We start from the raw sequence: 12,850 nt of genomic DNA on the forward strand, positions 1-12,850 counted from the left end.
CTATATTGATGGCAACGCTCTGCCGGGTATATCAGGAGTGCAGGGACCAAAAGAACGTCCTCTGGACTCCACTGAGGTTGGTCATCTTCAGTGCTTCAGGAACTATCCACAGGCTTGGCAAGGATGCACGTCAAAGAGTACATTTGGGAGCTCGGAAAACAGGGCTGCATTCACACAATGTTTTGTCAGGCACCAAATAACTGAGTGATGTGAAACGTTGAATCCCGCACACCATGCAACCATGTTAAGGTTGGTTCTGGAAACTGCAGCCTGCAATGAGACTGCCAGAAACCATGATCGAACATGGCAATATCTGCATACAATCCACCCTTAGCAATAACAACGCTGATTTATTCTGCACCCGTCTGACAGTGCCTCCTGGCAGGGAAAAACCCAGGTGTTACAGCAGGCTGCAACCAAATCTACACAAAAGCTAATCACATGCAACTGTCACACAGCTTATCCACTGGGTTATGGACAGATGGCCGTCAGATGGCTAAGATCTGTGAGCCCCTTCTATTCCCCATACCATTCCCTTCAACGATAATACATGCACAAATCCATTGCTCATATGGTTAGCGCACTTTAGACAAATATGAATAGTTGATTTACTCCATTCACACAGGCATAACAAGTTGGTTGGAGCACTAGTATGTAATATGTCACAAACAGTACTTACCAGTCAGTCTTTCTGGTACTTGTGTAGGTTTAAAATTAAATGCTAGGTATAGGTTAACATCTAGTGATGCATCCAGGGTATTAAAACTTGTTAACTGCAAAGTAAAAGATGGCCGTCACAGCCGTGTTACCATCGCACCACCCTGTGTGAAGTGTTCAGATACCCATAATACTCCAAGTAGACTCCTCAGATTTTTTTTGCCATTGGTTCGGTCCGAGTGGCGGAGCAGAGAAAATTATACCAGAGGGGAAATTATGCCGACATAACTGCATGCAAGCCAGAATATCTGAACTACAGGAACCCGATCAGACCTGTCCCCAGACCAAGAACTTCCCGACTACCTGCCAAAGGATGCCCATCTGGGTTTCTAGAGACATCCAGAAGTGGGTTCCTTCTATGCCCATGAGCAAAGGAAGCAAAAACACCTCTGCCTCAGAACTACAGGAGGGGCATGACAATTTTAGACACGATTGTCATATTTCGATTCATCATGTAGCGTTTCTAGATACTGCTGTGTGCAGTTCTTAAAGTGAATATATTTTCATAGGAACCACAAGTATCTATGCATGAAGGGGCCAAAAAGGATTCATTCATATCCAGCAACTTTATCTGAACAAAAGTGATTTGTGAAAATGGACAACAGTCACAGCACAAACAGGAAAACCAGTTGCAGTACAAACTAAAACATACCTGGCTCAGAGCTACAGCACATCTGTGTATTAGAGCAGCTGGCATGTTGATTTTTTGCGTGCTTTTCCAGGTACTGGAGTTTTTCTGTTAATTTGTCGTACAAGGTCGTAAAAAATCTATGGGAACAAACGTACAGTTTATTCAGCAAATGTTATCACAGGCTCTTTATCGGTACTACAGAGGTACATGCTTGGAATATCTCCCCCACCCAGAGTCCTCAAGGGAGCACATTATTGGGATGCTAATTTTGCTTGTTGAATTATTGCACACCACCTTATAGAACACCCATCCATTTTAACATTTCTTTCCTTCTCTGGACTTTTATGGAAGCAGCGTGGATATTAAACTTCCACAGGCACTCCAAAATTGAATGGAAAATATGCATTGCCTTTATTGAATGCATCGTTACATTCCTCAGCTCTAGCTGTAGTCAAATGCAAGGGACATTATACCTCACAGTAATTCACAGACCAAGGAAATACATTTGCAGATGGTGCCGCTCGCACAGCGGCCTTAAATTGAGCCCCCGCCTCCACCCATGGCTCCTGCTGAACTTGCTTGTGTTGCAGTTCCACGGTCACCAATCACTTCCCTTTCCAGTCTGGCAATCCTCCAAGATCAAGCTCCAGAAGCGGAAAAGGTGGCCTGGAATCAACAAGGTTTTAGGTTAGACTCAGATTCCCTCTGGAGCTCTCCAGATGGCCGCCTGGTGGCACCTAAGGTACTCCTCCCCCACCTGGTCCATGAAGCTCCCATTCAGGTAAAAATGCTATTATCACTATTACGTCAAGATTGGATGGGTCCTGGTTAGCCTCTATGGCTCAGGGTTACTGTGAAAATTGGTTCGGTACCCAAGAGGATGTCTGCAAGCCCAGTACCGGAAGGTCAATTCTTGCACATGCAAACAGACTTCATACAGCTCCCCGCCTGAATGAATTCTGTGTATTGCTTGGTTCTGGTTGACGTATTTTCTGGGTTGGTGGAAGAAAATCCATGTAGAAACGCAGACAGCCACTGTGGCTAAGAAGTTGTAAGCATAGTTTATACCTCGGTTTGGATTGCCCAGCAGTATAGACAGCGACCGAGGTACACATACACATTTTACTTAGTTATTAGAGAAGTGTGCAAAGATTTAGGAATAACTCAACAGTTCCATTGTGCTCATCAGCTGCGCTCTGGCGCACATGTAGAACACCAGAAGGGACCTTAAATTAAGGCTGTCTAAAGTTTGTAAAGAAACCATGTTGAAATGGGCCCAAGCCTTGCCTTTGGTCTTGTTTGCTATGCGAAACAACCCACTGTGTAAATACAAAAGATGTCTGCCCATTAAATCCTCACTTGTCACCCCATGATAATGCGAACTGCACAGCCAACAGTTCCCACCATTCACAATCTGCTGTTCGAAGATTATGCAGTGCTCCAATATTGTGGCATGATTAAAACGGTTTAATCTCTCCATGGTCAGGTCCGTGAAGCACTGCCTGAATTGGCTATGGAACCTCTACAGCCAGGATATTGGGTACTGGTGAAGGTCCACTATCAGATCTGTGCTCCAGCCTAGGTGGTGTGGCACATCTTCTTGACCAGTCACGTTGCAGTGAAATGCTTGGGGATCCTAGCTTGGATCCATGCGGCACAGTGCAGCAAAGTTGCTGCCCAAATTGATGATCAGGCTCTGCAGTGACCAATATTCCTCAGTTTGGCTCCAGTTCCCCACGACTACAGACTCCACCCCCCCCAGTGATGTCACTAGTTGTTTGCCGATGTCAGACTACCAGTGTTGCTGGAATGGAACGTCCAGTATCAGAAGGCAAGGCGCTCTATCAGCCAATATGCTCACGTGATGAAGCAGGATCCGCAGCTTGTGAACGTCTTCCACAAAATGAGGTCCCTGCGGGAGCCATTGCCAAGACTCCTTCGTCAGGTAGTTGAAGTTCCAGAAGAAATGACAGATTCGGACCTCGCTGTTGGCGTACCATCTTCAGTGTCTGACTTCACAAAATAAAATCCCAAAAGTGCGCTTTTGCGATCCCTTGGAAGAGCTCCCTTGAGTCAATGGCTCTGAGCCAATTGGCAGCTGGCCAAGTCACTCAACCCCTAGATGTGTTCCCTTAATGAGGATGATGAACCCTCCCCCACCCCCCTGTGGTGGAGCTGCACTGGCATAGGTGACTACTATCGATTCACCAATACCTTCAAATTATGGCCCCTGCTGGTCATTCTTTTGGTTACAATGACCCTCATATGCACGTGGCTAAGGAACCTGGGATACTTTTAGTTTGAATGTTTAACTGAAACATTGAATCACAAACTGGTCTGAATTATTTGCTCAGTACCAGATTCCTGGTGGAACTTTCTGGAGCCTATAAACTTTGAACTGGAGGTTTTGGTGTTGCAATATTCTTTACTTGTGTCTTGCATCTTACCTGCCTTAATGAACTAAATCGAACTTTGTCTGCAAGCCACAAACTTTTGTGCTGGTGTTAAGACCCAACTCCTGAATTTGGGCATTCGAGGATTGGATCTGGTGTGCGTTAAAAGTTATTGTTAGAATATTCATATATTTGTTCACAGTGACTGATACTTTCCAAACCACCTGTCATGAAAAGGACCTGTTCTGTCTGCACATCCCTGGGTTCACAGTGAAAACACTTTCCTGCATCTTTCCTGCCAGTATGCCTGCATTTTCAATCTTACCAATTGCTAGGTCTGCCCATTTGCCACACGATTTCCCCCTAGGTTCTGCATCACACCCATCCTCCTTCAGTGGGTGATGTCCGTTTGGATATCATGTTTTTTTCCCAGCATCCTGTAGGGACGCTCATTCTACATTGGCTTTACTGGTCCTCTGAATTTTCCCACCCCAGACCAAGTATGCACTAAGTCAGCAGCACGCCACAGATTCTACACAGAAATTGGCCCTGTATGCTACATCAACCCAGGTCCTCTGCTCATGGGAACTAGCAAAGGTCATCTGTCCACCAATTCCAGTGTAGTGATCAATAATGTTACTTTGCCTTTGAATGGAATATTTCATTTTCCCAGTCCGGGCACACTATGCATTCCAGGGAGTATATTCCGCCTGCAGTGTCATACTACTACCTTTCCAGTACTGTCTGGGAAAACTTTGTTGCAGTGGTGGTATATCCGATACCAGCCTTTGGGGTCAAGATTAATAGAGACCATCTGACCCAATTGTCCAGATTAGTGCTGGATTTAGAAAATGCCACTGCGTCCACATTGACTTATTCAGAGAACAAGTAGCCAAACGAACCATGGTGCTTCAGAATTGTATGGCTCTAGACATTGTCCTAACCTCACAAGGCGGAGTGTGTGCAATCGTGAAAAGTGAATGCTGTCTTTGCATACCTAGTTACTCAAGCAATATTATTGACATTGTCACCCATATTAGTCACACTAATCCTCCTTCATACCGGTCTAGGCTTCCTGGACCTTTGAATCCTGAATTGAAGGTCTAATTGGGACTTTTGGGTGAGTATGGATCAGATTTTACACATAAAGCTAGTCCTATTTCTGAGTCTGTCCCGTCGGTCGATGGTTTTTAAGCATCTCTATTAGTAGGTATGCAATATCTGTTCTGAGGTTTCCCAAACTGCTCAAGTGCTTTTCCATCATGATATAGAAGAAATAGTCTGCTATGATATGTCTGTGCACCTAAATATGTATGGAACAAGACTGGAGGTAAGGTCTCATAGTAGGAGATCGAAAGGGAAAGTGGGGGGAAGTTTGGAATTTAAAATGATATGTACTCCCCTGATATACTGTTGCATTATGACATTGAGTAGGCACTGTAAACTACCATATTTAAACACTTTGTGCATGCGAGGGGAGTAGGCTTTATTGCGCATGTCTTTACAATGAAGGCTCTTCGCTTAGTGTGTAGGAATGCTCACCTTCACATCTCTTGCTTCAGACAGGTTTCCCTTTTGGCATATGTAAGCATGTTTTAGGGTCCCGCTTTCTTAGGAAAAGCGGCTTTAGCAGACAGAAGTCATAATGTAAGCATTTTCAACTGCCTCAGAACGTGTGTGAATATTTGGAGGTGTATATTCCTAATCACACTGTCTTACTTGCAAGAACATAGCTCGTATCAAAGACTTGCATAGTGGGGCTTTGTTCCTTTCTTGTAACTTTCAGTACGATTTGCCTTGTCTGGACCACCCCTTTCATTGAAATCATGTGTTCCTTTGGGTTTAAGAGACCTGTGGAGGGAGGGGGGGTCATTCGGGAGTTCTGACTTGCACCGTAGTCTCGCCCTGTCGGTTTGGTTGTCCCCGTTTCCCTTCTACTAACAAATTGTTCACCAATCCGCAGGATTAGTCGGTGGTCATTATTCCACAACACCAGCAACACAGGTAGAAGTGATACAGTTTTAAGGCCAAAATAAAAAGAAGCAATTGCAAAGTAATGCTCCCATTTCTGCTCAACTTAATTCACCACACTTAAAACGAAGTTCAGCAATGCTGCTAGTCTCCATGCTGGTCATGGCTGACCGCACCTCGCAAACTCTCCTCTCAACGAATACCGAAATACTCTATTGTGGTCCCAAAAAGAAATAGTGCCAAACTTCATATAGCACAGAACCATGATGCCTGCATTTTTCTTGGACTCCGAATGTCTGATGTCAACCAAGCCACAAATACCTTGTACTGGCACTAGCTCTCCATTAGGGAGAGTGCCCACTTCAGGGCTCTGTGTCCATAAGGCAATACATGCAAGTTTGCCAAGCTAACGCTCAACGCTCTTCCATCTTTCATGGCTGACTTGATGCGTAATGTGAGTCTTCTAGAAACCAACAGCCAGATGGTTACAACCCAATACATGTTCCATCATAAAAGGACGGAATCTTTTAACTAAACACTTCGAAAAGAATGTCAAATAAAATGTCAATAACACTAAATGGCCTTTTTGGTTGGACAGCTCATTGGTTAGGTGCACGCTTCAGACCAAAAGACAAATATAACATCAAATTGGGTAATCGGTTACTATGGCACTTCGAAGCAAGAGGAACCAGACATCAAGCAACATAAAATGTGATATCACTATTATCTCAGAAGGATACATAGATTTCCAAATGCTGAAGTAGCAGTAATGATCTTGAACATGTTCCCAAGTGCACATTTTGGAAGCAAGGCCCACTTATCACACAAGCTAATATGCTCTAAATCACATTTTGGTAAAATTTGGGTGTGGGAGTCAGAATTAAATTACATGCATTAGACTCCAAAGCCATATCCTTTTGATGTTCAGAGTACCTTCCTCTGATTAATGGGTTGATGTAATGTGTACCGTCTCCTAAATGTAGTTCTTGCAAGGCAGACCTGTGCAACCATTACATTTTAGAACCACAAGTCTTGCAGCCCTTACCTCATTAACATTAATCTTTGATTTTGCTGAAGATTCTAAGAAAGCACAATTGTTCCACTGCCTTGCGAGGCTCTGGCCTTGTTCCTTCCCCACCACTCGTTCATCTTCCAAGTCGCACTTGTTTCCAACAAGAATCATTGGCACCTGGAAAAAAGACAGGCATTATATAAATGTTAAACACGTGATGCTTTAAACCACGGCTTATTAAACAGAAAAGCGTGTACTTCACAAAAGGTTAAGTGAAAGGAACCCGGCACGCTTAACATGCAAGACAGCAATCCTATGCAGGGTTGTATTCATAGCTTGAGGTTTCAAGAACACATTTGAATTCTGAGCAAACCCGAAAGCCATTTTAAGGGCAGTTTTTCTGTATTACACCCAAGGGCTTTATAAAACGATAGCTTGGGCAATACAGAAACTCCAACTCCTAGTGTAATACTGTACCACCTGAGATGTTGGTAGCAATGACAGAGCAGCCAGGCTTCTCTAAGGAGGGAGAGAGGGCTGTAGATAGGTCAAAGAACATGTAGCATACATATGATCCAAAGCGACAGATAAACTGGTATATTGTAAAAATAATGGTTTATAGTATACGTACATCGGAAAAGAATTCTTTAGAAAGGTAGGTACAATTATCATTCATAATTATAAAAAGCAACACCATACATATGGTATGCAAACCAAAGTATAAACTTTATTTAGAATAGCAGCAAGCAGTTAAAGACGAGTAAAACAGTGATTAAAATGTAGAATGACAGAATGCTATTCATGGGGAGTAAAAACACATTTAGTAGACTTTCAGAATGACAGAATGCAATTCAAGGTCAGCAGACCCTAATGGTATAAACAAACAAAACTTCAAAGCCATCAACAGTTAGAATACGCCAACAGGTATCCAACTGCCCCAAAAATCAGCAACAAGCCAAAAGATAGATGAACACTGAAATGGAAAAAGAAATAAACAAATATAATACACCAACTGCAATCTAATTGCAACAATACTACCACCAGGTCCAAATCAAAAACCATACACATATTCAATTCCTCCTACTGAAATCAAAGAAGGCCACTCTGTACTGGGTAAGCAATCACTTTCGGTTTCAGGACAGGCCGAAATATGCAGTACCTTCGCGTACCTGGACCGGTTTCGCCCGGTATTGCTGTCAGCACCTAAGGGGGGTTCACACACCTCTCAAGTCGGTAAATTCTTAGTTGGGGGTCAAGAGTGGGGGCTCAGAGCCTTATAGGAGACCGACTCTCAAAGAGCCTACGTGGAGAGCAGCTTCATCCACGCGCCACGCGGAAACCCATAGCTTCCTATGAAGATTCTGTTGGTTTCCATATGCAAGAAAGCTGGGGAAAATACACTTTAATCTAATACAGGTGGTCTACGAAGAATTCCCCTTTGTTCTGCTTAGAACGGTTAATCTTTTAATCAACTTTTCAGGGCAAGCCTTAGAAATTGTGTCTATTAGACCTTCCCATGCATCATCACAAGGTCAGAAACTGGCCAACCGCTTTGATGAACAGGTCCTTGTCTAATATAGGACAAGTCCATATTAAACAGGTTTAGTAAATTGATTCCTACCAAACAAAGATCCCCCGTTTTCCACTGAGCTAAATTGCTGAAACAGTTTGAATCCCTACATTTCAGACCTTAACAGCTGCAGGGAAACCTGTTTTGAACAAGGGCAGGTAGGTGTGGAATCCAATACTCCTTACAAAGCTTTGATATGACAATGCATTACTTGCCGTAAAAGCATTTCTGATGGTTGTATCTGCTTAGATTCACATGCTGTGCATAGGTCCGACATCCAGTGGTCACTGCGGAGTATTGCATTTTGTTTTTCGTAGTCGAAAAGGGGACGTCGACAAGGCGTGTCTGTAACACTATCCCTATAGTGACGTGCGTTGTACCCACAATCCCCCACGCGTCGAGGTCCCTCGGTTTGTATTTTTCTGCCCTGAGGGAGCCTTCTATACGTGAGTGAGTACAGAAAAGAGTTGTAGAAGATGTCTATGTTCCTTCCATCCGAGCGGGGAGGAAGGGTGGGCGCATGTGAATCTAAGCAGATACAACCATCAGAAATGCTTTTACGGTAAGTAATGCATTGTCTTCTGATGTTTGTTAATCTGCTTAGAATCACATGCTGTGCATAGACTAGCGAGCAGTACCCGGAGTTGGCGGTGGGTTATGAGAAGGAACAGTAGAGAAAAGATGTCTTAATACTGCCTGTCCCACCTGGGAGTCAGATCTAGAGTGTGCATCTAGACAGTAGTGTTTTGTAAAGGTGTGCACAGAACTCCAGGTAGCCGCTTTGCAGATGGACTCAAGGGGAACATTTGCAATGAATGCTATGGAAGCCCCAGTGCCTCGAGTGGAATGTGCTCTTGGCTTGAAGGGTAGTTCTCTCTTAGCAAGAGTGTAACAGAGAGTGATGCATTGTACAATCCATCTAGATCTAGTGGACTTAGAGACTGCATCTCCTTCTCTTCCTGCTGCCACCGAGACAAAGAACTGATTAGTCTTTCTCAGTGTTCTGGTTCTTTCCATGTAGAACATGACAGCTCTGCGTACATCTAGTGTATGCAGACTTTTTTCTCCCAAGCTGGAAGGGTTTTGAAAGAACGTTGGTAGTTCTATAGATTGGTTTACATGAAATTTCGAGATGAATTTTGGTGCAAACCTTGGGTGTGTGCGAAGAACCACCTTATCCTTGTGAACTGTTACGAAGGGGTCTAGTACAGAAAGAGCCTATAGTTCACTGACTCTCCTAATGGAGGTGATAGCTATTAGGAAAGCAGTCTTAAGAGTGAGGTTTTTAAGAGTTGCCTTGTGCATGGGTTCGAAAGGAGTGCCCATGAGTCTGGAAAGTACCACGTTTAAGTCCCATCCGGGAGCTGGGTTAGCTATCAGGGGGTGTATTCTCTTTACCCCTTTCATGAAGGCCTTGATAACTGGTATCTTCCACCACGACACTTTAAGTTGGGAAGTGGTGTATGCAGAAAGTGCCGCTAGGTGGACTTTAATGGAATTAAACACTAGACCTGAATCCAGTAAATGGGTCAAGTACAGAATAATGTTAGTGGCAGAGCAGTCAACCGGGTTGATGTTCTTACTTCTACACCAGATGACAAATCTTTTCCACTTGCTAGAATAGCAGTGGCGAGTATTAGGTTTTCTGGCTTCCCTGAGGATGTCCATACATCTTTGAGGGAGATGTAAATGTCCAAATTCTATGATCTCAGGAGCCAGGCTGCTAAGTTCATGGTCTGAGGGCATGGATGCAGTGTCCTGCCCTTGTCTTGTGACAGCATGTTGTACGGGCAGGGAAGTTTCATTGGGGGAGATGGGGACATCTCCATCAAGTGAGCGAACCATGGCTGCCGGGCCCACATTGGGGCCACTAGTATCATGGTAACCTGCTCTTGGTGCATCTTGTGCACCACTTTGTTGAGGAGGGGAGTCGGGGGAAAGGCGTAAACAAATTTCCCTGACCATTGCATCGACAGACCGTTCCCCTTGGACTGGTTTTGGGGGTACCTGGAGGCATAACTTTGGCATTGTGAGTTCTCCAGGGTTGCGAACAGGTCTATTTCCGGGAAACCCCATTGCGTGAAGACGTCTAAGACGATGTCTTCGTCTTAGACGCAATTGCCATTCGTACTCTTTGGGCAGGGGGAAGTCTCTGCTGAGTTTGTCTGCTAGCAGATTGAGTTCCCCTGGTACATGTTGTGATAGTAGGAACATGTTGTGTTTGAGAGCCCACTTCCATATATTCTGGGACAGCTTGGACAGTCCTGGAGAGTGAGTGCCCCCTTGCTTGTTGAGGTAGTACATGGATGTGGTGCTGTCTGTGAGGACCATCACTGTCTTTCCTTGTAAGTGTTCCTGAAAGGCTTTCAGTGCTTTGAACACCGCTAGTAGTTCCAGCAGGTTTATATGCTTGGATGCTAAACTCAGAGTCCACACTCCGTGAGCAGTCTGAGGGGATAGGTGAGCCCCCCATCCTGTAAGGGATGAGTCTGTGGTTAGAGTGGCTTCCACTGCGGGTGTGGCAAAAGTCTTCCCTAATAACAGGTTTTCCTTTGTCCACCACCGTAGCGAGAGAACCAAGGCCTGCGAGACCACCACTAGATCGTCCCATTGTCCGCTGGCCTGACACCACTGGCTGTAAAGCCACTCTTGCATTGGGCGCAAGCGCGCGTGAGGTACCAAATAAATACATGACGCCATCATCCCTAGCAAGCGCATTGCTTTGCGTACCGTCACCTCTCGACCTGCCACATAATGGGGGATCTGAAACAGCATGTTTTGGACCCTCTCGTTGGAGGGGAAGACGAGGCCGTCCCTTGTTCGAATTAGAGCCCCTAGGAATTGTTTGATTTGGCTGGGGTCTAAGCTGGACTTTTCGTTGATGGAGAAGCCCAGTTGGGACAAAAGGTCTACGGTCTTTTGGGTATTGGAGAAGCATGTTTCGTAAGAATCCCCTGTTATTAGCCAGTCGTCGAGGTAAGGGTATACCGGGATGGATAACCTGCGCAGGTGGGCCGCTGCCAGTACTTTCGTAAATACCCTTGGTGCAGATGCTATCCCGAAGGGTAGTACTCTGAACTGGTAGTGTTTGTTCTCTATCTTGAACCTGAGGTATTTTCTGTGCGCTGGCAACATTAAAATATGAAAGTATGCATCTTTCATGTCTAGTGTTGTCATGTAATCCCCCTGTGATAACAGTGGGATTACTTCCTGCAAGGTCACCATACGAAACCTTTGGGGTTTGACAAACTTGTTCGCTGGACGCAGATCTAATACAGGGCGCATGGTTAAATCCTTTTTGGGTACAAGGAAGTACACTGAATAAATACCTTCTGTTACCTGAGATAGGGGGACAGCCTCTATAGCTTCTTTTTTCAGTAGCTCTTCTACTTCTTGAAGAAGAATAGTGAGGTGTTCCGGTGTCATGCGTCGGGTCCGTGGGGGTCTGTATTTCGGGGAACCGTTGAATTCGATGCAGTATCCGTGGGCTATGGTGGATAATACCCAGCGGTCTGACGTTATTCCCTCCCATGCTGAAAGGAACGATGTTAGCCGGCCCCCGACCGGTGATGCATGGGAGGGGACCCGAATCTTCGGGTCATTTGTTGGTATTGGGCATGGGGCCTTTGGGACTGGAGCCGCGCCCTCTTCCTTTGCCACGACGTTGGCCTCTTTGACTGAACTGGGTGCTTTGGTTAGAGGGCCAGTTGGTAGCAGAGTAAAATTGCTGTTGGCTTTGTTGCTGGCGTTGGCCACGAAAGGAGCGTCTATTGCCATAGCTGCGTCTGTTAGGTGGCCGAGAAATTTGGTCAAGAGTCTTGATGGTATCAAACTCCTTCTTCGCATGTTCTAGGGCCTCATCAACTGCTTTTCCAAACAGATGTGTTTGTTCTATGGGTTTATTTATCAGGGAAGCCTGTGTTTCCGGCTTAAAACCAGAATTGCGCAACCAGACATGGCGTTTGAGAAGTATTCCCTGAACCAGGGAACGGCCAGCTGTCTCTGCGGCATCTAAGGAGTTCTTTACGATGCCCTGGTGTTATGACCGGCTCTTGGTCATAGGGTTCACTCCAAGGGACACTCAGGATACACAGGCCAGGTACGCATAGTGGTTACTTTATTAGCTTCTTAGGTTACAGGATCAGATGTCAACAAGTCATTAGGAGATAAAGAGGAAAGGGACAGGAGCCCACTGGCTCCCACCACCCAGGCTCACATAATCAAACTGCCTGGGTTAGAACCCATTCAACCCCAAACATTCTAATCTCACCCTCCAGACTCACAGCCTACATTCTGATGGTGACATCAATCCTGGCTCAGCACACATGCAAGTATAAGAGCCAACCCTAACACCTCCTTTCCTACAACAAACAAACTCACCTCAAACACACACTTAGAGAAAGCACCCCTAACACCTCCTCCTCTTGCATAAAGAACACACACTTTCACAACAGCAAGACACACCTCACTCTCAGCAGAGTTCTGCTAACCCCAGAGATTGAACAAACAGGCGTAACTAACATCCTATGACAGTCCCAGCCGCCACAACTAACATT

General features: G+C 45.1%; 1 protein-coding gene across 3 annotated transcripts in view; it reads right to left on the reverse strand.

Moving 5' to 3' along the window:
- The window catches only part of RAP1B (RAP1B, member of RAS oncogene family), a 421,780-nt gene that overhangs the window by 15,590 nt on the left and 393,340 nt on the right, over window positions 1-12,850 (reverse strand). For all 3 annotated transcript variants that reach the window (XM_069629722.1, XM_069629723.1, XM_069629724.1), the window contains 2 exons: window positions 6,758-6,901; window positions 1,370-1,485 (listed from right to left, as the gene is read on the reverse strand). In XM_069629722.1, the coding sequence (XP_069485823.1) occupies window positions 1,399-1,485; window positions 6,758-6,901 (231 nt within the window). In that variant the 3' untranslated portion in view covers window positions 1,370-1,398. The remainder of the gene's footprint in view (window positions 1-1,369; window positions 1,486-6,757; window positions 6,902-12,850) is intronic.

Source organism: Ambystoma mexicanum, chromosome 12 (genome assembly GCF_040938575.1).
Source record: "Ambystoma mexicanum isolate Mex_15411 chromosome 12, UKY_AmexF1_1, whole genome shotgun sequence".
In the NCBI taxonomy this organism is placed as follows: Eukaryota; Metazoa; Chordata; class Amphibia; order Caudata; family Ambystomatidae; genus Ambystoma; species Ambystoma mexicanum.